Source organism: Oncorhynchus tshawytscha, linkage group LG06 (assembly GCF_018296145.1).
Source record: "Oncorhynchus tshawytscha isolate Ot180627B linkage group LG06, Otsh_v2.0, whole genome shotgun sequence".
Classification (NCBI taxonomy): domain Eukaryota; kingdom Metazoa; phylum Chordata; class Actinopteri; order Salmoniformes; family Salmonidae; genus Oncorhynchus; species Oncorhynchus tshawytscha.
The window spans coordinates 45,605,555-45,633,270 of record NC_056434.1 but is presented as its reverse complement, the minus strand read 5'-3'; the positions used below and the strand labels follow the sequence as shown (position 1 = coordinate 45,633,270).

Below are 27,716 nucleotides of genomic sequence, written 5' to 3'. Positions count from 1 at the left end.
AGCTGAAAAAGTTAGAATTCCACTGCCTTAAAGTTTACAACTAACTGTGATTCATTTTGAAATTGTACCAAGCTTTTTGTTTGTTGTTTGCACAGAGACAGTGCATTTACGTAGACTTCGAACGATAAAAAAACTCACAACTTAAAGTGGATATTTTTTTCTTGTTTGAAAAACAACAATAGTGGATTAAAAGTGTCTTTTTTCTAAGTGCAGGGAGACTGCACCGCTTAATTAAGATGAATAGTCCCAAGGAACAGTGAGTTTGAGAGAAAACACGTTTATTCTTTATCTGCGTCTCCTGTTTCACTCAGAAGTCAAGGAATTTGAAAAGAATCTGCTCAGAGATAAAGAAAGCAGCGGATGTTAGCTACAGTCAAGAGTTGTATTTTGTTATCATAACTATTTTTATTCGGAGACCGGGCCAGTATAAGCCTCCTCTGGTAACTTGTGTCAGGTGACTTACAAGGGGTCATGACCTGGTCAGGTTACGCTCTGGTCAGTGGGTCTCAGGAGCGCGGTTGATCAGCCCTGTTAGTGAAGGCAAAAGTAACTCAACACTGGCCCCTGAGCCAACACAGCTGCCCAAGCAGTGTGCACACTCCGAGGGGGCTTTAATACAGAACGCAATGGGAAAAAATAACAACAACAACAACAGAATCAGTATATATACTGTATAAAAACAGTAAGAACAATACAGTTTCAACAGATGGGAACAGACCGTAATGTATTTATAATACACTTCAGAGGGAAAAAAATCTGAATTGTTTTATGACTTATGAAATACACACTTAAAAAAGCATTTCCTGGATCTATTGAAGTAGGTCTAGTCTAAACTATAATACTTAAGTCACATTTTCCATGGCAAGAATATGAATGTAATCCATGGTCCAGTCTGATTATTTACATCATTTAATATGACAACTTCTTGGCCACATAGCCAGTGTGCCCGATACATATTTGTTTAAACTCACAGCCCCAAAATCCACTGTCAAAGTGAAACAATATTTACAGACAACATCACAGACAAAAGCGGACATAGTGTAGTTTTATGTTTCAACTACCCGGTGCAGATCAAATCAAAAACACAAGGATGTGGACTGAACAATAGCGATGATGAAGATACTGTCGGACCAAAGTCCCCCTTTCCAGAAATCCCCCTTTCCAGAAATCATTCCAGTGAAAGATTTTAATTCACAAAAGTATGATCAAATAAATTAGTCTGTAATACTTCAACTGAGAAATGGGCACAAAAGTTATACACATCTATAGAACACTGACAAGCGATAGAAACTGTTTGGTTTCCTCATTAAATATATCTTACTAAAATAACCCTCTGAATCAGAGTGTATGAACAGAGGACTGTCCCTAGGTGGCACTGTTTGGAGAACTGTCCGTTGGTGAGGCTGTACAGTAACATGCAGATGAACAATGTTGTCGGCCTCCTGCTCTGCTGCTGCTCCCCCGTGCGAGCTGGGGGATTCAGTCTCATGTAGGGAGGATGTTTGAGAGCAGTGAGGCTGGCTAAGTTCTGGCTCAGATGGCCAGCTGGAGCTTGGTCAGGTTCCTCTGGTGCATGTTGTGGTGACGAACCAGCTCATCGGACCTGGCAAACTTCTTCTGACAGTTGGGCCATCTGCAGTTGAACGGCTTCTCACCTAGGAGAGTGAGCGGGAGAGAGAGAGAGAGAGAGAGAGAGAGAGAGAGGAACGCTGTCAGGGAGTATTGTGGTTTAAACCTAACTGAAGGGGAGGAAGAGATGAATGAATTGCCTATGATCATTTTCGATCACTTTCAGTAACAGGTCATTTGTTACAATGAACCGACTTAACCTATTTTCATCCAGTATGATAACAGACCGTAGATTAGTTGAAATACTAAACCACCAAAGCCTTGAGACGTTACCTACCGACTGTTCATGAAAAAGTGAAGTAACTAGCTAAGTAATAAGCAGAATGTGGAAAAATCAAAGTTTACGCACTTGTTTTACCTGTATGAGTCCGGGTGTGGGTCTTAAGGTGGTCAGACCGTGAGAACTTTCTCTGACACGTCTCGCACTGGAACGGTTTAACCCCTAGGCACACGCACACATACACACACACACACACACACACAGAGAGAGAGAGAGACAGAGTAGAGCAGAGGCCAGGGGAGAAGCCATTCCAAAGGGAGCAAGAGCTACAGCGTTCTATTTACAATACAGAGGGCAGAGAGATGGAGGGAGCTCGAGCAGAGAAGCTGAAAAGAGGGAAAAGGAACCAGAAAAAAAGAAGCAGTGGGGGAGAGAGAGAGAGAGGGCAAACCTGTGTGTCTTCGCTGGTGTCTCTTCAGCTGGTCGGACCTGGAGAACCTTCGTCCACAGTCGGTGAAGTCACACTGGTAGGGCTTCTCGCCTGGAGCGAGGGCCCAGGGGAACACAGAGAGGGCTTTGGTACAGCAAGACCTGAATCCCTGATACACTGGTATGTTAGTCTCATGAGCGCTTGATCTATGGCTGCCCTGCCACTTACCTGTGTGTTTTCTGCTGTGCATCTGCAGGTGGGACAACTTGAAGTATCGTTTGTTGCAGCCAGGATATGTGCACATGAACGGCCTCTTCTCACTGGTCTCTGAGCGAACAATGGCAGGGGCGATACCTGGCACCCGTCGGACATCCTGTGAAAGGGTGCGTGCGCACACACACACACACACACACACACACACACACACACACACGCACGCACGCACGCACGCACACACGCACACACACACACACACACGCACGCACGCACGCACGCACACACACGCACGCACGCACGCACGCACGCACGCACGCACACACACACACACACACACACACACACACACACACACACACACACACACACACAGTGAGCCATGATACAGGTTTAGAACCACGACATATCATACGAAGAGATAATAGTAACTAAGCTACCCACTAGTCTATTGCAGCAAAATGTAACTCAAAAATAATAAACACATTTTTTTTAAAGGCAGAAGAAGTGTAATTACCTTGCTAAGGGGGGCTTCATTATACTGGAATTAGCTGTAAAATGATTGGTCAAATTTACTCCATGCCACTGATTTACTCTCTAAAGCAGTTAGTCACAGACGTTAGGCAGACCCCATCTCAGTTGTCCGTGCCCCCCTGTGCTCCCCTCTCTCCCCCCTCCCTCCCTCCCCTCCCTCCCAGACCCTGATACCCATCTGCTGTCCATTAGCAGGCGCTTAGTGTAATGGGCTCTGTGGGCACACTGGCGCTCTAATAAATAGCGTTAGCAGCCTATTGATAAGCAAATTACTTCAGTGTTTTATGACACTACCGTATGCCTGACTTGTCCCTTGTCTAGACGCCCCACTTCACGGAGGGGGCAAAGCCAATGATGGGATTGTCAAATAGAAAGCTTTCTGAGCACCAAGTGTCCACGTACAACTTGAACATGACTTTAAAAAAATATACACTGAGTACACCAAACATTAGGAACACCTTCCTAATGTTGAGTTGCATCTCTTTTTGCCCTCAGAACAGCCTCAATTTGTCTGGGCATGGACTCCACAAGGTGTCGAAAGCGTTCAACATGGATGCTGCCCCATGTTGGCTCCCAAGGTTCCCACAGTTTGTGTCAAGTTGGTTTGATGGCCTTTGGGTGGTGGACCATTCTTGAAACACACGGAAAACTGCTGAGCGTGAAAAACCCAGCAGCGTTGCAGTTCATGACACAGGTGCGGCTGGCGCCTACTACCACACGCCGTTCGAAGGCACGTAAATCTTTTGTCTCGCCCATTCACCCTCTGAATGGCCCACATACACAATCCATGTCTCAATTGTCTCAAGGCTTAATACGTCTTTATTCTGTCTCCTCCCCTTCATCTACACTGATTGAAGTGGAGGTAACAAGTGACATCAATAAAGGATAGTAGATTCACCTTCCATGTCATGGAAAGAGCAGGTGTTCTTAACGTTTTTGTACACTCAGTGTACTTTTGCATACTTATGTGATTAAGCATACTTATGTGATTAAGCATACTTATGTGATTAAGCATACTTATGCGATTCATTTTGTGAATGAGGTTTTACTGAATTCATTTCACTTGAGAACAATGAGAAGGGAGAAAGAGACGGATGTAGTACCAAAATTCCCATTTTTCAACGGGAATAGGTCTGGAGAATCTCTGCTCTCTCTGTGCTTTAAAGCTGCTGACGGACATTAATGAAGAGCTAATGATTTATTAACATGGGCCTGTGTAAGGAACCTGTGGCTTTATTGCTAATGGATTTCTTGAAAGTGATTCCTCGTCCCTTTTCATCCTGAGATGCCTTTTAAATGTCTCAACTGTTCTGGCAGAGGACTGCTTCCTCTCGCATAGTCTGCTCATTGCGTCAGGCTATTAACTCTCTCTCTCTCTCTCTCTCTCTCTCTCTCGCGTGCGCTCTCTCTCCCGCTCTCCCTCTCGCTCTCCCTCTCTCCCTCCTGTACTGTATCTCTCTAGTCTCTCCCACCTCCTCCTCTTCTGCCAGCACCCGTGCAGTGCCTGGAGCTCGGGAGTAGAGGATGACCTTGTGCTGGCATTTAGGGAGTGTGTGTGTGTGTGTGTGTGTGTGTGTGTGTGTGTGTGTGTGTGTGTGTGTGTGTGTGTGTGTGTGTGTGTGTGTGTGTGTGTGTGTGCGTGTGTGTGCGTGTGCGTGCGTGTGTGTGTGTGCGTGTGCGTGTGTGTGCGCGCGTGTGTGTGTGTACATGTGTGTACATGTGTGTATGTACATGTGTGTGTGTACATGTGTGTGTGTACATGTGTGTGTGTACATGTGTGTGTGTACATGTGTGTTCATGCAAGAAAGTGTTGGTCTGTGCTCCATGTCCCGACCTTGGCCCTGATCACATAAGCAAAGATGTGTATGGAGAGAGGAATCAGAGTGTGTGACCTGGATGCGAACTCAGAAGCCGTGAGAGGACAGAACTGACCTGTATGCCTCTGAATACTCCGTGGGTGTGGATGCGGTACTGGGTGCTGCAGCTATACACCATGGGATTGCTGGGGTCACTCTCATAGCCCGTAGCATGGCTGTCCACAGAGAGAAAGACACAAGAGCATTTTTAGTGAGGAAATATGTGACCGTTTCCTATTTTGTCTGCCAAATTACAATTCACATAAAAACTGTTCAAGAGCATTCAGCAGTTTTAAGAGCGGACTGAGTGAAAGGCAAGAAAATGTAGGATGAATTGTAGGATGTATTGTAGGATGAATCGTAGGATGAATGGCTATTGTCTTCCACGCCGTTAAATGTACTGTAAAATGTTGCCGTAAACGGCCCACTCCTGAAATATAGGGGAAAGTTGTTAAGAAAGGGTCTCCCACTCGTAAATAAACGTTGTCGTTTAAGCGTTTCCCACTCTTATCTGTGTAAGCCAGTTCAGCAAAGTTGCATTGGCATTGTATTTCAATAGCATGCACAGCAGGTAAAAGCTCCCAATAAATAAATGCCGCAAAATCACCAGCTATAACTTGTCTTGACATAGGGGCAAATTGCTCTACGGGTCACAGTGCAGTATATTCACCTAAAGCATCCAAAGTGGAACTCGGAGGAAAGACTAATGGTTAACTTCCTGTCATTCCCAGATTTATTCATACGGCTAGGCGGTAAACTGGCCTCTCTCTCTAACCCTGGATTAACACAAATTCAAGCTGCATACTAACTTATTTTTCTTCCATAAATAAGGGCCTGTTTTAGTAAATCAAAGAGCAACTGGTTAACACCGCAAGACGTTCTGCCAAAACGTGTTGTCACCCACACACTACTCTCAATCAAATAGACGTACAGGATGAGGACATACAGTAGCACAAAAGGACAATGATCCATTGTAGTATATGTAGAAATAACAAACACAGGTCAGGTATTGTGTGCTATCCATCCATTGTGTACTAACCTACTTATTTTATGAGGTAAAAAACAAACAAAAAACTATTCAATTTAGAAATGGCAATTTTAGCTAAACACTTATTAACCCCTCAAAAGACGAAGGTAGCCCCCCGAAAGTATTCATTCAAGTTGGTTCAGTTACACACACTGCAGCTATTTCAAGGCAGCTAAGGGTCACATCTAGTTTCATAATAACCAGATGGCAATACCGTTATATTATTAGTCTTACAAAACTGTCCGTCATTTTTGTATTTCATGGAAGGAGGGGGTTGTATCCTGTACAGTTAAATTATGAATAGATGGTTGAGAATGCATAAGGCTGTATTTGTCTCTACTCTTTCCAAGGATAGCCGGAGTCGGGACAGTGCAAGCTGCATGCTGCAATAAATCTCCTCACAGTTCATTCATTCACTCATTCACTGTGGAGCTAAACACCTCAAGCTCACGTTAATGTATGCATCCAGGGCCTGGGGAGAGAGACGGGGGAGTGGTGGCGTTTATCTGGAAGAGGCACATTGCATACTTTGGCGTGAGTCCCTGGAGATGAGACTCCAAGTCTGATTTTCCACAGCCTAAGCACCAGAGTCCCTCTCATTTAGCAGCAGATTAATCATTCAGTCACCCCGGCCTTTGCTGGCTTTTTCGGGGAGGTGGTGGAAGGGTCAGACCCTCCCCTCCAGTCTAACTGAGCCCTGGCTCTGTAACCCTGGATGGAGAATCCCAGGGGGAAAGCCATCCCATTGTGTACTGATCCACTTCCACTACTCCCCAGTGCAGAGCCCTTCCCCTCCATTACATGTCCCACTGTGGTCAAGGCTAATGCCCTGCACGGGAAAATTATAGCAGGATACATTTCACAGGAAGGTACAAAACAGAGAAGCTAATTTAACCTGCACACGATACCTGGCGAAAACAGAAAGAGAGGAGGTTCGGGAGGAGATGGAAAGGGAGTTGGAAAAAGAGGGCCACTAAAAATGACAAGAAAGCAAGAAGGCAAGAGGATATTTTCATTACAGCACTAAAGCAGGAGAAAAAGTGATGTTTCCCCCTCAACTAGAAATAGCCCTCTGAAACGATCCTAGACTCACTATCATGGCTTGTCACCTTTAACATATCAGGGTCACACACAGGCATGGAAAACATCCGAAATCACCATTTCAGGCACAACCCGAACTTGCTAAGGTAAAACAACAAGCAACCCGTATGCGACTTCTGTGATACAAGGTCTTTTCTCCTTTCCAATCACCTCAGTGAGAAATGACAGGGCCCCTGTGGAGTCCCACTCTGCCGCAAAATCAAATACCTCAGCAATGCCCGTGAGTGGTCAAACGTGTGATTTAATGAAGGGAGCCCCCACCCCCACCCCCGCCCCCTCCGCCCCCTCCACCCACCCCCTCTGCTATTCTGAGACAAGTGCAGATTGACGACTGTTAATCCAGATCAAATAGGAGTTCTTCAGATGACAGGAACTGGTCATGTCGACATACCTCTTAATGGTGGACGCCAGCGTGTTAACAGGGTTCCGTTGCCGTACATTCCTGGCTGAGATGCCATTTGATATAAATGGTCACCGCTAGGAATGTATTCCTCGGGCGAGGACGTCCAGCGGTGGCACCAGTGTTTTCAGTGTGGACAAGCGCCACAAGAGAGAGGATTATAACATTTGGCCCCATCTATACAAGTGCATCCTGGGTAACGGCTCTTGAATACACTGCACAATGAGGATCCTCCCACACAAATAATTACAGCCCTCCATCACTCAGAACCAAATAAGCAATCCGTTACTAAGCATCAGACGCCAGGACCATTAGTTAACCTGCCAGGTGCTTTCCCAAACGCATACTTTAGATTTATTGGGACAGTAACCGAAAGGTCGCTGATTCAAATCCCCGAGCTGACTAGGTGAAAAACATGTTGATGTGCCCTTGAGCAAGGCACTTAACCCTAATTGCTCCTGTAAGTCGCTCTGGATAAGAACGTCCGCTAAATGACTAAAATGTCAATGTAAATCACTGCCGCCCCTGACATCACATCGTTTTATCATACCACAGGAACAGCTCACTGCGCTGGGATGCTCTGGTGCCTGGTACCCTGCACATTGACCGTAGTAGCCTACACTCTGTTTGGTACCTACATAAAATAAGGGAGAGTGGAGTATCTTGAGTCATTTATTACATTCAGCAACACTCCGTCAAGGGAAACATAGTATTATTTCTATCAAAGATATCTACACATATTTTAGGATGTTGTCTATCCCTGGAAATAATCAGAATTCGTGTAAACATTACAGATTTGAAAAAAGCTTGTCCAAAAAAAAAGTGGTCTCTTGGCACAACCTACGAGGTAAATTGAGTTTAAGGCCAGGGTAAGCATTGGGACTCATTTCTAAACACTTTGTAAAAACAAAATAATACACTTTTAACAATAGGTCAGGCCCAGGTGTAACATCATATCCCAGTGATAATTCCTTGCATTACGCATGGGGAAAAACACTTCAATTGTGGCCTAGCCCTAGAGGGGGGCGCACCCAACTGAGGATGGCATTTTTCATAATTTCAACATGACTAATCACACAAATACGAGGTGTCTTCAAAATACTATGCATATTATGCATAAAACTGACTAAATGTAATCATCATTTGTATGGGGTAGATTGATTAGCCATTTGCTCAACTTGCCCCTTGCCAAATGGCACAATTTACACCAAAGCAACCATTTTGACTATTAGCCCACACAGCTACAAGGATGCACTTTAATGCTAGGTTTAAGACCTCATATTATAGCTTACAGAGACACCAACTGTCTTACAACGATCTACTTTGGTTTAGATACAAGCATCTTGAAACCTATAACACAATAAATTAATTGAACTCCGTTTTATTTTTACCTCACTTGCTTACCACTTTTTCCATGTGGTTTATTCCTTCACAGACTCCATAAAATTATGACCTCTTCCTAAATATTTGGTCACATGATTAATTTTGTGTATGGTTTTCTAAAAACTAGTGGTGGCTCAACTAACCCTTTGGCACGACTTACCCCAACAGTGCTCAGAAGAGTTTTGACTTTTTAGGCTGTAGTTTTTTAGTTCAAATCAATTCAGCAATTTGGATGACAGAAAGTGTCACAGTTCAGTCTTGAGGGTTAAAGGAAGAAGAAGGGTGTGCCCATTGTTAGTACACTGCAGTGGCAACCCGTCATTCAGGGTAGGTGGGGCAGAGCCTGTTTTGAGCCCCACATTTTTGGCAAAAAATGGGGTGGGGCTTGCCTGTTTTGCATGTTATTTTGGCATTAATACGTGTCACATATCAGTTTGCAAACAATGTAAAAATATATATATATTATTGAGTTAATAAAGCTGCACACAAACATGGTCTCTTTTTTTTCTTGAATGATGCAGCTCCAAAATGCAGGTGTTTCAGCCCAGCTCAGTGCTTTCTGAGTGGTGGTGGTGGGGCAAGCCAGCAGGAAATACGGAGCGGTGTGCCATGATTGGCTCAGTGTTCTGTCACTCATGGGGAAACTACATCACTGCGAATTCTAAGGGGAGACCTCGAAAATTCGAGCCCTTTGGGCTCTAACATAGAGATACATTAGAAGTGCCCATCCAAGAAGGCTCAAGGTCATTGGCCACAGATATAATGATGTAACATCACGTTATAGGTACAGTAGCTGATCATGTCAACATCATACTTTCAAAATCTTAGCTAGCAGTCATCATCATCAATCAAGTCAACAATCTACTGGCAAATCCTTTTCGATCCTTGTCATTTGAAGATAAATAATGAAGAGAAATTATAGATAAAGCGTATCGGTGCTCATCGGCCATCGGACATAAACATTACACATCAAGTTGGAAATCGTAAATTCAACAATGAGTGGTATGGAAGGAAGTGACTACAGCAAAAGGTGAGTCCAAAAACGTATTGTGTGCTGCTGCATAAATGATGTAATATGCCAGGGAGATATGTATACTGTAGCTAAGAAAGTAATACTAAGTGTATGCTATGTAGTAAGATGTTAGTAGCCCATGTGCCTCACTCTAATAATTTAATAATCTTAATTTTGCCTACTGTTCTGACTTGGTGTTGCACGTGTACATGTAGCCTATAGCCTGTTTTAGAGAAATGTAATCATTGAATATTGTAAGAGCATTCATTGTCTGCTTATATGGCCCCTTTATTTATCCTGCGGTTCTGACTTGCTGTACAGGGAGAATACTGTAAGAACGGCCTATGTTCTGAATTCTGTCGCTGTACATTTCAAAAGTGCTGAACAAAAAGTTAAATTGACAACATCCGTACTAGCTCGCTCATTGATGTCTTAATCAAAATTACGGATTGCCTCTAATCCGCTCGTCTTTCCCTTATGCCATAGTTTGTACATCTCAATTGTCAGTAGAAACCACATTTGTTTAAACAAGTCCGCCTATGTTTTTTAAAAAGACAGTAAATGAGGCTGAATGAACTGTTTCATTGCCAGACAAGGCTCCGCTGATAGCCGGGTGTAGCAGTGGTAAGGTGTTGGGACTGCTGTTGGGATAGCTTTATGTAGGCCACTACACAACAGTTTTTGGGCACCGTTTGTCATCGTTCTAGTGCAATTAATGTATTGTTTAGTGTTGTGTGGTGGCTTTGCTGGCATACATAATAAAAAAATATTTTTTTTGCACCACCAAGATTTACATGCTAAAATTGCCACTGGTACACTGTGAACTTTCTCTAAACCATTACTGTACAAGGTAGGTAAAGTCCTCTATGACAAGTTCTATACACACCTGAGACGTAATCTCTTGATAAAATAACCAAATGTTTGGGTATTTTGATTCAAGGTGCTCTAGAGCTTTTTTTGGGGGGGGGAAGACACACCAGTCTTCATCCTCTACACCAGCGCTTCCCGAAGAAACCTTGTTCCTAGCTTGTTTTTACTTAATGTACTTCCAAATCATTAGAAAGTGCATAACTGCAGTCTCACTGTATAAATACAGAGCTGTTGGTACCAGGAATTTGATTAGAGTGCGGCTTTGATTTGAGTATTCCCAGTCCCTTCCCTTCCCCAACAGATATCAGGAGGATATCAGGAGGAGCAGAACCTGAAGAATGGGCTTCCAGACCATGTCTAACACACTCCCATTATCTACTATCCTCTTATTTTGAATCTTTATGTTCCCTTGAGCTGAAAACAAAATGTTAAAGCTATTCGAAGAATGCAAGCTAATTTTGTGTCGTCTCAAGACCAGTGAGTTAACAGCAGTGGTGTTTTTTACTTAAGTAAAAATATTTTAAAGTACTACTTAAGTAGTTTTTTGGAGTATCTGTACTTTACTTTACTATTCATATTTTTGGACAACTTTGACTTTTACTCCACTACATTCCTAAAGAAAATAATGTACTTCTTACTACATACATTTTCCCTGACACCCAAAAGTACTCGTTACATTTCAAATGCTTATCAGGGCAGGAAAATGGTCCAATTCACACACATCAAGAGAACATCTCTGGTCATCTCTACTGCCTCTTATCTGGCAGACTCACTAAACACAAATGCTTTGTTTGTAAATTATGTCTGAGTATTAGAGTGTGCCTATCCGTAAAATCATACAACAAGAAAATTGTGTCTTCTGGTTTGCTTGATATAGTGAATCTGAAATTATTTATACTTTTACTTTTACTTTCGATACTTAAATATATTTGAGCAAGTACATTTACTTTTGATACGTAAGTCAATTTAAAACCAAATACATTTAGACTTTTACTCAAGTCGTATTTTACTGGGTGACTTTCACTTTTACTTGAGTCATTTTCTCTTTTAAGGTATCTTTACTTTTACTCAAGTATGACAATTGGGTACTTTTTCTACCACTGGTTAACAGTTGTGCGAGGTTACAATGGGGTTCTCTCCACTCAGAGGACAGTGAGCTACTTTTTTTTTAGGAAGAATTCAACATTGGTCTAAGACTGGAAAAGCAGTAGTGGATTACACTGTTTATCTTGGCCTACTGAGCACTGCTTCTGTTAGGAGTTTATCTGGACATGGTCCTCATCCATACCATCTACTTGAAGTATTTTTTTCCGCAAGACAACTAACTTTCAACGTGAATACAACACAGTAAATGTGCTTTTATATTATACTATTCTTAGTCAATAAGGACTGCGTGGATTTAGTCCAATGGAAGGTTTTGAGAGTACAAAGTCGACAAATGGCTTTATTTTGATAATTTCCTGACTAAAAATCAGGATGTTCTCCTTCTGTCCAACTTCCTTTCCCTGTTACTTTACTTCCTCTAGCCACTGGGCGTGCTCAATGGCAGCGTGACATTTTAGAACCACAATGCTGCTGATTATTGTCTTAGCAGACAATCTGGCTGAGGGCAGCACAACCTTGGCCAGATTAGGACTACTACACAGGTGAACATCCTGTACAGATTGTCCTTAGAGCATCCTAGCTACCGTTAACAAGACGATAGTCACTACAAACAGGATTCCTTTCTGCCTGTCAGCCTGCTGCTTTGTGGCAATAGATGACAGGTGAGTGGTAGGCCTACTCGACTGGGGCTTATGGGACTGATAAGGATGGGGCTAAGGTGAGTGGCAGGGATGTGATGTCAGGTAAGAACAAGTGAAGCTACTGTAGTGGAGCGCCTACCTGTTGTAAGGGTTCCTTAGCAGTAGTGCTTGGCTGCCTGCACAGCTGTCTGATGGGGTGTGACATCCATACACGGGTGGAGGGACAGGATACTGCTGCTCACCTACACAAGCAGACAAATGAAACCGTTACTGTTCATCTCAATTATCACCCACCAACTAAACACATGACAGATTGAGAATTTAAACAGTATCATGGGACAGTCCTAAGGATAAAAGACAGCTTCACTACTACACTGGAAGTGAGTTCCCCGATCCTTTATTTCTCTCGACGACCCAGACACACGGCTATGAGAGAGTAACAATAGTAAACATTTTTGTCTGACGGTTCATTTTCTGTGCGTGAACAAACAAAATGTTTCAATTGAAGCACTTTGCCGTTTTACGAGTGACGTGGGTATGGGTCAAAGAAAGAAGAGCCACATTAGCTATAAAGCTTTCGGGGAAGTCATCTCTGAACGAATGGATCCTTCTCTAAGAAAAAAACTATCCTGAAATGGAAATTGTGAAAGAAACCTGTGACCTGTGGACCGAATGTACACAGCACTTATACAAACAAGAGGCTCTTCTTTGAAGCCGTAAAGCACACTGAATCTTTTTGCTTTTTCAAAGCGCAAATGAAGGATCTCTGCTTTGGCTCTGCCTCCACATATTGTGAATTGGTCCCAGGGCAGTTCTAAACATTCCAACAATCTTGTATCGCTGTTTCCTACAGTTATCATTTCCATGAAGAGAGTCTGAAATTTACAACATCACAGATATAAAATTAACAACACACGTTCAGCCGTTTACTAACAGGAGGGCCATGGATGAAGAAAAGGAAAATGAAAAACCCAAGATGGTAGTGATTTAGGACACTGACGTGAAGGTCACTGTAAGACTTAACCTCGCAGTGACTTTAAGATGGAGGCCACTCCCTAGGTGAGGAGTATGGAGTTCGCAATACACGTGTTTACACACATATATACTTTAATACTCGCTCGCTCACAAACACACACACACACACACACACACACACACACACACACAAGCAGGAATGTAGGTGAGAATATTGTGCTGTTTACCCATACTGGTCTGCTGAGCGAGGGAGTCTTCATGTTTAAAGGAGTGGTTGGGGAACTGGGAGGAGTGGTGTGTGGGAGTGTGACCGTAATTAGTGGTACCATCGAAAGCACTGTAACCTGTAAAGACAAAGAAGAGCAGTTTAGAAAAACTAAATTAATAATATCAAGGTTTTTCAGACCATGGAAAGTACGTAAAAACATGTTTGCATGTGAAAAGTTACTTTATAAATTCTGATTTAGCTCATCCGTTAACATTCAGAACCATAACCTTTTGTACTGAATGGGTAGTAAATGACCTTCCTCTTCCCTCCTCAAACTCCAGTTGCCCCTGCGTTGGGGTGAGAGTGAAAGCGTCCGGAGTGAAAACAAACTGTGGCAGGACACTGGAGGGCTGACACCAGGTTCAAGGCTTAATCATGTCTATGTCTGACCCAGGGTGGAGCACCAGTTCATCAATCACACACCAACCAACACCGACGCCAGTAAGTGCACACCACAGCCACTTTCACCAGCGCCCCAGCAGGGTTTACTCAAAACTCATTAAAGAGCTCTATTTGTCTTCCACTCATCTCTGTCTTGACAGTGGAGAGGAGGACAGGAATGATCCCCATTACAGTAGGCTTACATAGGGCTGGGTAGCCTCCTGGGCTGGTCTGGGACACAAGGGGGCATAGTGAAGGGCACTGCCCAGGGAGTTTGTGTGGTAGTGTCCTCACCTTGAACCAGTCTGCTTTACGCACTGCAGTAGAGCGGGATGTGAAGAAAACCAAATGCACCTACGAAGTGACCAGAATTTTCTGCCATATACAGTGCCTTTGGAAAGTATTCAGACTCCTTGACTTTTTCCACATGTTGTTACATTACAGCCTAATTCTAAAATTGATTAATTAAATAAAAATCCTCAGCAATCTACACACAATACCCAATAATGGTAACGTAAAAAACAGAAATACCTTGTTTACATAAGTATTCAGATCCTTTGCTATGAGATTCGAAATTGAGCTCAGGTGCATCCTGTTTCCATTGATCATCCTTGAGATGTTTCTACAACTTGATTAGAGTCCACCTGTAGTAAATTCAATTGCTAGGACATGATTTGTAAAGGCACACACATGACAGTGCAGGTCAGAGCAAAAACCAAGCCATGAGGTAGAAGTAATTGTCCGAAGAGCTCCGAGACAACATTGTGTCAAGACACAGATCTGGGGAAGGGTACCAAAACATTTCTGCAGCATTGAAGGTCCCTAAGAACACAGTGGTCGCTATCATTCTTAAATGGATGAAGTTTGGAACCACCAAGACTCTTCCCAGAGCTGGCTGCCCGACCAAACTGAGCAATCGGTTGACAAGGGTCTTGGCCAGGGAGGTGACCAAAAACCCAATGTTCACTCTGACAGAGCTTCGGAGTTTGTCTGTGGAGATGGGAGAACTTTCCAGAAGGACAACCATCTCTGCAGCACGCCACCAATCAGGCCTGACAGCCCATTTGGAGTTTGCCAAAAGGAATCTAAAAGACTGTCAGACCATGTGAAACAAGATTCTCTGGTCTGATGAAACTAAGCTTGAACTCTTTGGCCTGAATGCTAAGCATCACATCTGGAGGAAACCTGGCACTATCCCTATGGTGAAGCATGGTGGTGGCAGCATCATGCTGTGGGGATGTTTTTCAGCGGCAGGGACTGTGAGACTGGCTTCGGGACCAGCCCTGAATATCCTTGAGTGACCCAGCCAGAGCCCGGACTTGAACGCGATCTAACATCTCTGGAGAGACCTGAAAATAGCTGTGCAGCAACGTTCCCCATCCAACCTGACAGAGCTTGAGAGGATCTGCAGAGAATAATGGGAGAAACTCCCCAAATACAGGTGTGCCAAGCTTGTAGCGTCATACCCAAGAAGACTCAATGCTGTAATCGCTGCCAAAGGTGATTCAACAAAGTACTGAGTAAAGGTTCTGAATACTTATGTAAATGTTATATTTAAGTTTTTTATTTTTAATAAATTAGCAAACATTTCTAAAAACCTGTTTTTGCTTTGTCATTATGGGGTATTGCGTATAGATTGATGAGGGGGAAAAACAATTTAATACATTTTAGAATAAGGCTGTAACATGACAAAACGTGGAAAAAGTCAAGGGGTCTGAATACTTTCCGAAGGCACTGCATATATCTTCTAAAATATAATGCGTTGCACATTAATTGTAATAATTTATTTGATGGTCTGCTTATTACTTTTGCTGAAAAGATTATGAATCATTCACAAGCCATTTATTATAAGGACAAGTACTCAAATGTAAATCACTGAACCACGGCCTTATGCGTATTACTTACATTATAGTATCAATGTAATAATAAATTGTAAAGAGTTTTTACTGACTCCCAAAGAGTTAAAATATTACAGAATTGTGAATTGTCAACCGGTAACCCAATTGATCAATAGTCAGATTACAAAGTGTCTAATTCTATAAATTAGTGCCTTCAACAATAAAAACTAATATCACAGTAAATGTATAGATATTAATCAATTTCGGAATTCCATCTATATTTTCCCAGTAATTGTACTTCGATAAGTGTCTTTTTTTATTGTTCGTTTTGAAAAAGCGGGTCAAGAAGTAGCCTACAAATCTTGTATAAGTTATTACAGAATTTCCGTGTATTAAAAATGTCAACCAGTATGGTAAACCAAGAAGTCAACTATAAAACTGTGTGACCGTTGGAATATCAGAATGATACTTAGAAACAACACGTTAATTAAAAAATACTATACATAACAAAAAGGGTTCTGAAGGGTAACATAACCCATTGAAGGGTAACATAACCCATTGAAGGGTAACATAACCCATTGAAGGGTAACATAACCCATTGAAGGGTAACATAACCCATTGAAGGGTAATACAAATATTTGCAGTTTTTAATAATTTTGTTCAAGGAAAGTCCCTACTATAATACCTTAACTAGACTATTCTCTTTTCCTCGGCTTCCATTCAAGTAAACTTCCCACACACACACACACACACACACACACACACACACACACACACACACACACACACACACACACACACACAAAACACACACAAGTACACTTTAATGGCACAGACACTACTGCACACAAAATACCTGTCCTCACACTAACTCGTTTTGACTTTCAAGTTTCGTATTTTAAATGTAAACACAGCATGACTACGGTGGATATTCCCTCAGTGACCATCATTGTCTTAGTATCTAGTGAAAGTGACCCGCATGAGTCTGAGCCATGCTTGTTTGCACTGCCTAGCCAGGCACAGAAGGGGTGTGATAAGTGGGTTGAAGGTTGGACGAGCCCTTTGAAACTGATGTTATTTCTAATTAATCCTCCGTTAAAAGTGCAGACTGATTACATTTGGTGTGTGAACATTGGTGACCCCCAACAGCCCTAAAAAGAAATCCCAGAGCTTGATTATAAATAGCTCAGGTCAAAGTGTAAACCGAGGCATAATAATCATTTTTTTCCCCTTGGAAATCAGAAGCCAAGTATATGTCACACCCACAATTGGTCAGCTTCAGATAAACTTTTATTGATTTAAGGAACACTACTGAGATTAGTTCATGTCATAATACAATTTAAAAAATAATGACCTTTTCTGTCATCACTGAGCCATTTCCCCTTAATTTGTAATACATTAGCATACTCTTCTATAGCCTATTCAGTGGCCTAATGCCATGGCTAATTAATGGTTCAGCATAATTACTGAACGTTCAGTAGCTATGTATATTAACCTCTCACAGGACTCTTAAACATTTGTATTTGAGATTCAGTTGTAAAAATTTTAAAAAACACAAGTCCACACTTAAAGGCAACGTTTTTTTAGTATACTCAAATGTTTAAGAGTCCTGCGGTTGTATGAGGATTGGCAACTGTATGATCAGCTGAACTACAACACAGCTACTGCTATTACAATTTCAGAGATCAAATTGTACATCCATTCGTGATGAAATTAATCTATTCTGTTTGAAATAACGCTTTGTTAATAGGGCACATTCATTTAGAAGCAATGTCAGTGATGCATAATATCATTCGTTATGAAATTGACTCACTGCAGCGGAATATACTACTGGTAAATCATTTAAACAGTACTAAGTTCAGTGAGCGGCACTAAACAATATTTTTTATATATATATATGTATGCAACGCACTAATTATAAACTCGCTAAATCAATAATAAGTTTGTGAAAATTGTGATAAGGTAATAAAGAAAAGAGCATAGCAAATGCAGAGATTTTCTCAATTGGAAACTCATGTCAACACACTTTCATTGAATTGTGCTGACAATAAGATCAGTGAGTATCACTGACACACTATACAATAGCATAACAAAACACAAGTTTCCTTGCAATGACGAATGTATTTACTGTTCATAGGACCTTTTTCTCCAGGTATATCTATTAATCATTTGTTTGTTTATTGATCGTGAACTACAGACAAATGTACATCACTAGAGTCAGCAAAAAAACTGTCGGCAGGGAATATAGTCAAATCATAAGAAAAGCATAAATTCGCAAAATTATTACAGGACTAGAAACGTAACTCCTTAAAACTACTTTGAACAACACGGAACAAATCCATTCTTTCTGAGAATTAAAATATCGTATTTAACCTAATATCAAGTCTTTGTGCAGCCACAGTAACGCTTCACTCCACTAATCTCCAGAAGAGATGATTATGGTTCATCTTACCCTGGTTCCTGGAGGGGGGCTGGGTGTCCATACAGTTGGTCAGGTAGGGTGCGTTGCTGAACATCCTTGGCTGGCTTGGTGGGGGCTGGCTGGGTGGAGGGGGAGCCCCGAAGGCCCCGTACCTGCAGGCCCCTGTGCCAGTGAACTGGCCGGAGAAGTGCACAGTGAAGGCACTCAGGCCGCAGTGGGGGTCCTCATGGGGGTCTCCAGAGCTCCAGCTGGGTTCCTGCTTGATGAAGGGGTGGGGTGCCAGCGAGCTGTAGGGGGTGCCAGTGTGGAAGTCCAGTACGGGGCCCCACTGAGGAGCACTGCTGACGGGCAGGGTACAATTCCCGTTCCCCCCTGGCAAGGATGGCACCGGGGGCAGCAGGGCATTGAGATCACGCACATCTGAGCCCATCTCTGGCGGAGCAACCGCACCCTGAAACCAGTCTGTCCAAAACCCCGACAGGGTCGCTCGGAAAATGGACCTAAGTCTTCTTCGGCGTTCTGATGTACCCGGCTCCTGGTTCTGTGGAAGTTCACGCCCAACAAAGCCTCATTGTAACATAGGAAGACGGCAATCTTTGTATCTAGGGAAACACAGACAGTTGCCCCCAAACGAAGGTGAAACAATGGTGTTTCTTTTGTTGTGTGGACAGAGAGAGGTGCTGTCTGGAGGTCCAGCCTGGGGAGTGTTCTCTCAGCTCGGTGAATGGAGGAGAAAAAGTGGGAAGGGAGGAGAGGAGGAGAGGAGTAAGCCCTCTATTCCTTTACTCTTGCGTCTGTTTTCTTCAGAGCCCACAGAGCTCAAATAGAGACCTAGTGAGGAGGCTGGAGGAGGAGCCAAGGCCAATGAGCAAGAGGGATGAGAAGCTGGCTTCATTTCATTGACAGTATGGCTCCTCAGCCCCTCACTCTAAACACCTCTCTGTGTACGCTCACACCATGCAGTAAGTCTAAATGGACCTGTTTGTGTGATTTGGGGTATTTTATTAGGATCCCTAGTAGCTGTTGTGAAAGCAGCAGCTACTCTTCCTGGGGTCCACAAAAAAAAACATGAAACATGACATAATGCATAACATTAATAGACAAGAACAGCTCAAGGACAGAGCTTCATACATGTAAAACATGAAACATAGCCGACATACACACAGAATATCTAGGTCAAACAGGGGAGAGGCATCGTGACATGAGGTGTTGCTTTATCTGTTTTTTTGGAACCGGGTTTGCTGTCTACTTAATCAGCGTGTGTGTATGGATGAATGCGCATGTGTGTGTGTGTGTGTGTGTGTGTGTGTGTTTTCGTGTGCGTATGTGCGTGTGTGTGTGCGCGTGCGTGCGTGTATGTGTGTGTGTGAGAGAAAGTGAGCGAGAGAGTGAGAGAGTGAGTGACTGAGAGAGAGTTCCACTTAAATTGAAATAGTTTGGTGGATTTAGAAATAAGATGAGTGTACATCCCTTCACTATATTCCTTCCGCAGCACGTGCAAATAAGTTGTGAGTACCAATATCACTGCTTGATTTGTCTTGAACAGGATTATTCACTGAATCTTTGGATGTTGCCAAAAAAAGTTAGATTTGGAATTATTATACCTACTGTTTGTTTAACTTATTCCTGGGGCGGCTTCTATCTATTAATCAGCTTTACCAACCAATAGAACATATGCGTGATGTTGACACATAGCCTATTTAATAGTACTGCATAAAGAACAACAAAATGTAAGCAGTGCTTTCGAAATAACAACATCATCTCACATCTCACATTGTTGGTCATTTAAAACTGGAACATACACTTAAATGCGTTACATTCTTGTTGACGAAATCAAATCAGCGTCTCTTTCTCATGTAGTGCGACGTGATGAGGATGTTTTCTTGGTTCGGTGAGTTGGATATACATTATGTGTTGCTCATGCCTTGTCACTGCACGTAGCCTAGGTTTTATATCATGAATGCAATTAAAAGCCCTCTATTTACGAACAGAAAATGTACCTGAACACGACATATAAACGATGGAGTGACATTCTCGTCTCTTGAAATTATACCATAGCCTGAATATGTGTTGACATTGATTAAATAAGCGGCTCATACAAAGTAACACAATTCGTTTTTCGATATAGGTGCCTTTGTCAATTATTTTCTGATTGGCATATTTAAGTTCCAAGTTTTAATGTCATATGCACAAGTGCAGTCAAATGCTTTTCTTGCAAACTCAAAGAAAGGCATTTCACTGTACTTGTGCACGTTACATTTCAACTTGAAACTGAATTGTTTTGACTAAATGTATTCCAAAAATCCCTGTATTTTTTCTTAATTCGTTCACTGTATCTCTAAACATTATAGGAACCTCTGTCTATCGAACCAGTTGAATTTAGCTCAATGGCTAAAAGTTTATCCAAGTAGAAAAATAATACTAATAGTCTACTAATACTAAAACTACTACTAATAAAGCACTATTACATGATATTGTTATATTCTATTATATGTGTATTAATAATTACAAACTATGCTTCTAATTTGTAGTAGGCCTACACTTATATTCGTAATGTTTTATCGATGATGAAGTACATTTTCTAGACATGGGTTATTTGCATAAATTCTTTCAAAAAAGGATCGTGACCCTGAGACCAAAATAGACTGTTAATACATCCTTGATTATGAATACATTTCAAATGATCTTCCAGTGTAAATGATGTGTTATGGCGCAATGACAAGGCAATACATTGAAATGCATTATTTCTAGTTATATATATATTTTTAAACATATAAATATTCTGAAAGACAAAACAAGTAGGCCTAGCCTACCTCTCTACTTTCAATCCAGAAATACATTTTGCGCATTCGGGAAGACTCCAACATCTTCTCTATGCTCCCACTGTAACAGCGATAGGATTTGGAAGGCTATTTAATTAGGCTGTCCTACGAATGTTACCATGCATCTGATGATGGCAGCCGCTGTGGTAGGGAACTAGACAAAACTTCACAAGATGATTAATGTGTCTCTAGCATACTTCAGCACGGATAATTCCGTTTCGAATAGAGAGTAGTCTATATGGCCAGGTCTTATCTTCTTATAGCCTACTAAAAAGGGGCCACGCAAAACCCATCCACAGGTTGCGAAATTAACTCTAAAAGCGGCAATGGGTCCGTTTGGAAAAATGTCTCTCTTTTGTATAAAAGTGGTGTGTGTAGGACCTCCCGAGTGGTGCAGCGGTCTAAGGCATGGCATCGCAGTGTTGCGGCATTACAACCGGCGATGACCGGGAGTCCCATAGGGTGGCGCACAATTGACCCAGCGTTGTCTGTTTTAGGGCCTGCAGGCTGACTGTGGTTTTCAGTTGAATGGTGTTTCTTCCCAACAAATTGGCGCAGCTGGCTTCTGGGTTTAAGCGAGCGGGTGTTAATAAGCGCGGGATGGCGGGTCATGTTTCCGGGGGACGCATGACTCTACCTTCCCCTCTCCGGAGCCCGTTGGGGAGTTGCTGCGACGAGACAAGATGACAATTGGATCTTAATTGGATATCACGAAATTGGGGAGAAAAAGTGGGTAAAAATTACAACAAAAAAGTGTTGTGTGGCTGAACTGAAAACTTTGACTCCGTAGTGCACTTTGTGATACAAGCACAACATTTGGCACAGAGCAGCTATACAGGAGCCCATCATTCTGCCACGATACACTATCCCATCTGGTTTGGCTTATTGGGACTATCATTTGTTTTTCAACAGGACAATGACCCAAAACACACCTCCTGGCTGTGTAAGGGCTATTTGACCAAGAAGGAGAGTGATGGAGTGCTGCATCAGATGACCTGGCCTCCACAATCGGCTGACCTCAACCCAATTGAGATGATTTGGGATGAGTTGGACCATGGAGTGAATGAAAAGCAGCCAACAAGTGCTCAGCACATGTGGGAACTCCTTCAAGACTGTTGGAAAAGCATTTTTTATTATTTTATTTAACCTTTATATAACTAGGCAAGTCCGCATGGATTCCAGGTGACTACCTCATGAAGCTGGTTGAGAAAATGCCAAGAGTTTGCAAAGCTGTCATTAAGGCAAAGGACTGATCATGTCAACATCATACTTTCAAAATCTTAGCTAGCAGTCATCATCATGAATCAAGTCTACAATTTACTGGCAAATCCTTTTTAATCCTTCTCATATGAAGAGAAATAATGAAGAGAAATTATAGATAAAACCTATTGGTGCTCATCGGCCATTGGCCATAAACATTACATAACAAGTTGGAAATCGTAAATTCAACAATGATTGTTTTGGAAGGAATCAGTGACAGTGGCTGTGTGGTCCCAAATCTGGGATGAAGGGGCTTGTTTCCAAGTTTTAAATGATAAACATTCAACATTGGCCATGCTGTCAATGAAGCATGATTTGTGCTGTGCTCAAAACAACTGTTAACTAGGAACTGCGAAGACTTGACTTCAGCGAGTTCAAGACAACTGGGAAGTCGGGAAATAACAAGCTCTGACTGGGAAAATAGGTTTTGAAAGGTCATCCAATTCGGAATTGTAAATCCGGCCTTTTTTCTAGAGCTACGACCTGAAGATCAATGATGTCATCATGACTCGATCTTGTTTTTTTACGGAGTTCCCAGTTGTCTTGATAGCACCATAAATCCAGAGAATACCAGGCTTTGATGACAAAAGTTGCCCACGAAGGACTGCCGCGCTAACCTTACTGTTCAAGTGAGCACAACAAGGTGAGTCCAAAATGTACGCTGCTGCATAAATGTTGTAATATGCCAGGGAGATATGTATCCTGTAGCTAAGAAAGTAATACTACGTGTATGTTGTGTAGTAAGATGTTATGAGCCCACATGCCTCACCCTAATAATTTGGTATATTTACCTCTCTTCATTTCGCCTACTATTATGACTTGGTGGTGCACATGTAGCCTATAGCCTGTTTTAGAGAAATGTAATCATTGAATATTGTAAGAGCTTTCATTGTCTGCTTACATGCCCCCTTTATTTATCCTACGGTTCTGACTTGGTGTACAGGGAGAACACTGTAAGAACGTCCCATGTTCTGAATTCTGTCGCCGTACATTTCATAAGTGCTAAACAAATAGTTATATTGACAACGTCCGTCCTAGCTCGCTCGTTAATGTCTTAATCGGAATTACAGATTGCCTTTAATCCGCTTCTCGTCCCCTAATGCCATAGTTTGTACATCTCAATTGTCATTAGAAACCACATTTGTTTTATCCAAGTCAGACATATCAGCTATGTTTTTTTGAAAGGCAATAAATGAGGCTCAATGAACTGTTGCTGCCAGACAAGGCTCCGCTGATAGCCAGGTGTAGCAGGGGTTTGATGTTAGGACTGCTGTTGGGACAGCTTTATGTATGCTCTAACAGTTTGTGGTACCGCTTGTCACCGCTATAGTGCAATTGATGTATTGTGTTGTGTTGTGTAGTGGCTTTGCTGGCATGCATCCCACTTTTCCCCCACCAAGATGTACGTGCTACAATCGCCACTGCATATTTCAGATGTAATTAGAACTGAGTTGATAGCCCAAAGCATTCCAAAGTTAGAGCTAAAAGTCTCATGGCAGATGAGCTAATTTTGCCTATATCGGTGGCCATTTTAGGTTGTACTGGTACATGTATGTCAGATTAGCTCAATCGACAATTTCTCAGCCTCTGAGTATCACAGAAATCCAACACTTTGAATGAATACCAGAAAAATGTCCATGACAAGTGGCTATGGATCAAATTCATCAAAATAACTTTTCAAAACATGAAAACCATACAAAAACATGTATTTTCAAACATCCAATTTGCTATAAATGTCATTTTTTTTCTAATATATGCTTATTTTGGGGGCATTAAAACATTTATTTGTGTTATAAAAAGTTAATAAAATAAAAAGTGTTACTGCTTGACAGACAGTGTCAATTTGCAGCCATTACCAATTATGACCTCCGCTGACGCTTTTATGATAAAATATGTTGGCGCTTTTACCCCTGAGAGCAACGAAAAGACACTTTCTGCAACGATGAGTGATCATGACCCCGACCCTATCTCGGCTAGTTAAGAATTTCAGGAATTGTACATTTCAGGAAAGTTAAATGGATGCATTTTAAGTCCCAGAGGAATGATCAGATCCTTGTCTATAATACACTTTGTAAACCAGCAAAGTGAAGATTGTGAAAAAGTGAAAAAGTGGATACAGAAAGTAATGACTTGTAAGGACATCACACGAACTTTTGCCAAATCACGCACATTCAGCTTCAGTAAAAATAGTAGGCTACTTTCCCTTCTGTGACAGTGCACCAACTCCCCCTTTCAACCCCGTCTCTGCTGTAATCCAATCCAAGATGTTTAGTAAGGGAGAGAATAGGAATCCACTAGTGGCCATCTTCACCTGGGAGTGAAGCCTATTCTGTACACCCACAAACAAGGACGCTTGCCCATATAAACAAACACACATCACACCCACACACACTGTGTTCCTCACTCATCATAACTCCCAATAAGCAGTGTCCAACTGTAAAACAAGGCAGAGACCCAGGAATCTGTCAGGCCCAGTGTCTGTATGGTTGGTATTCCTCAGTGAGTTTACTGAGCTCAGTAATAAATAGCCGGGGTGACCCAGCTTTAGCCTGCTGGAGGCTGGGGGACACAGCAGAATGCTGGATCAGAGTTCCATCAAAACACACAGCAACACAAAGAGAGAAAACTAAACACAGCATAGTGTTTGTGTGGTTAGAGTTAGTGACTCACTGCTTTTCCTAGAAAAACAGAGATTTTTGTGAAAAGTGCTTACAGCATAGAAAACATTGGAAACATGGCCTGTCTGAGAGTGATGGTAGGCTAGCGCGTGAAATGGCTTTGAACAATGCGGGATGTCTGTTTTGCAAAATAAATAGCAAAAACTGAGATTAGGCGTGCAGTCGCGATAGCGAAATCAGTCGTTGCTGGAACAACAACTTTGGGAGAAACAAAGCATGTTAATGAAGAAACATATTTATAAAGAAACATATGTTTGGTAATGTTACCAATAGACCCAGGGCTGGTTCTAGGCAGGAAATGAACTTTACATGTTTCTCTCCACAGTCAAGGGGGGCCATTAAATGTTTTCACGCGAGGTGGGGGAGCCCCCCAACCAAATTTTGCTTAGGGTCCCCAAAAGGCTAGCGCCGGCCCTGAATAGACCCCAATGTGTTGTTGCATTTAATCACAAGTATTTTATGTAGTCCTTGTTTTTGATCTATCTCCACTGCTTCCGATCTTGCCAACCCCTCAGTGCTCATGGCAACACTGACACAAACAGTAGACATGAATGAAAGTGAACTCAAAATGGCCACCATCTCTGTTTACATGGAAATAAAAGTAGATTCTCAGTAACTGCCTCAATTTGTTACATTCCAGAAATGTTCTTGCAGGGAATATTTCCCTGATCTTTTTTTTTTTTTAAACATGGTGTCAACTTTCCTCTTGGTATAGAAGAATGTTCAGTAATACACTGGAAAACTGCCATAGGCCTAGATGGACATTTGGTCAGTCAATACCGTAGGATGACGTGTCAGAGTTTGGGATTCCTAACGGAAATATGCACTCAGCATCATTTCACCCTCGACAGCTTCCTTGTAGGGTACATAGTGGTCATCATGTAACCAATTAGACAAGATATGTCTCAATTTGTTCCCGTTGGGGCCATGGTGTGGCCGGAAGCTTTGGCCTGAGCGAGCGTAGATATATGCAGCAGCACTCCGTTAAATTGATGAGCTGAGATAGTTTCTGACTCCACCATCTGGAATTCTAGTCTGGGGTTCTGCTAAAAGCTGCTGACCCACGTTTCAACTCTTAAACTCGGGGAAGAAGGCTAGAAAGAAAAAAAAAGCCTGTCATGTCGGGAAGAGTCACTGTGTCAAAGTCCTTTATCTTACCATCAACAGGGGAGTTGGAAATAAGATTGGAGGGCTGAGTCGTCTGAGGCTGGGGAAATAAAGACAGAGCTATGAGACAATTCAAACTGCTGTTCGTTCTAGCAGTGTGCAGCAGGGCTTGGTCCCCGGTCCCTTATGGTTTCACAGCTTAATGCTATAATGTTTCATATTTGATTGATTTCTAGCAATAACTACATACTTATTGTTTAAAACATGAATGCAACAACTGGACTCTGATGAACATCTTTTTGTTCTTTGTGTTCTGATCAATGGGCCGACTAATCATGATCATTCTTTAGATGTCCGATAAGGACTGAGACATAATACCCCACCTTGACAACGAAGATCTCTCTCTCTCTCTCTCTCTCTCTCTCTCTCTCATACACCCTTTCACTCTATTTTTAAAAAAATGTATCAAAGGTTTTCCTATCCCAGAGGATCTCCTAGGCATTCTGTAGATGTCCGATCTGGCATTTCTTAAAAATAGCAAAGAGGAGTAATAGCTCCCAGGGCCATACAATGCATTTTTACTCTACAAACAACAAATGATCTTCAAATAAAACCTGACAGACTTTTACCCAAGTGCTTTCCAGTCTCAAGAAACACAGTGATCCAGCTGACCCAGAAAATATTTTGTTTTTCCACACCCTTCAGTTCCTTCGAGAATGATGGACTTCAAGGTAGAACATTGGGCCACTTCATTTGCTCTGCACTAATTGATAGCCCCAGTCGACTTTCAGTCATTTGATTAATCTGTGGCCTAAGTCCACTGAGAGGCCTTAGAGAAAATGAGAAATTCTGCTTTTAATCCATGGCAGAGAACACTCAAGTTTGAATATGCTTCTGGCGCCTTGAGCAAACAGACAGCACTTGAAGCGACAAATTATTGTAAACATGGAGAGAATATGGCCTCACTTCAATGGAGTGCAGAGGACAGCTGTTGAGAGCAGTCTGCAACAACCTGTACAGATGTTACAACTGACAGTTAACACAAAACCCTTTTTCAAATAAATCACTGTCTTCTATAATCAGCTTTCGTCTTCAGTGAACTACATTAACTGGGAAGGGGATACCTAGTCAGTTGTACCACTGAATACATTCAACTGAAATGTGTCTTCCGCATTTAACCCAACCCCTCTCAGAGAGGTACGGGGGGGGACTGCCTTAATCGATGTCCACGTCATCGGCGCCCAGGGAGCAGTTGTTTTTGGGGGTTAACTTCCTTGCTCAAGCGCAGAATGGCGGATTTTTCCACCTTGCCGGCTCCGGGATTTGAATCCAGCGACCTTTCGTTTACTGGCTCAACGCTAGGCTACTCGCTTTTGAAACCCCCCAAAGTCTGCTTCAAAACAATGTCCCTCTGTTCACATGCTCAGCATAAATAATGGGACACTCTCTCATACTCGTACTGGTGCCGTTAAGGCCCTTGCTGACTCCCTTCTACACTATCTGCGGATACCACCGAGGTCAGTTCACATCAGCACAGCATGGCCA

The 27,716-nt window shown here is 42.3% G+C and overlaps 1 protein-coding gene across 2 annotated transcripts; it reads right to left on the bottom strand.

The window, feature by feature from the left end:
• Window positions 1-261: 261 nt before the first annotated feature.
• On the bottom strand, window positions 262-19,120 carry LOC112252612 (Wilms tumor protein homolog). 2 transcript variants are annotated; one of them, XM_024424015.2, is made up of 8 exons: window positions 18,335-19,120; window positions 13,623-13,739; window positions 12,560-12,662; window positions 4,959-5,058; window positions 2,508-2,652; window positions 2,301-2,390; window positions 1,979-2,071; window positions 262-1,655 (listed from the first exon to the last, which is right to left on the bottom strand). In XM_024424015.2, exons 1-8 carry the CDS (start codon window positions 18,732-18,734, stop codon window positions 1,534-1,536), a joined length of 1,170 nt encoding a protein of 389 aa, XP_024279783.1. In that variant the 5' UTR covers window positions 18,735-19,120; the 3' UTR covers window positions 262-1,533. The 2 variants fall into 2 exon arrangements, with proteins under 2 accessions (XP_024279783.1, XP_024279784.1); XM_024424016.2 differs by having other exon boundaries at window positions 1,988-2,071.
• Between the last annotated feature and the right edge of the window lie 8,596 nt (window positions 19,121-27,716).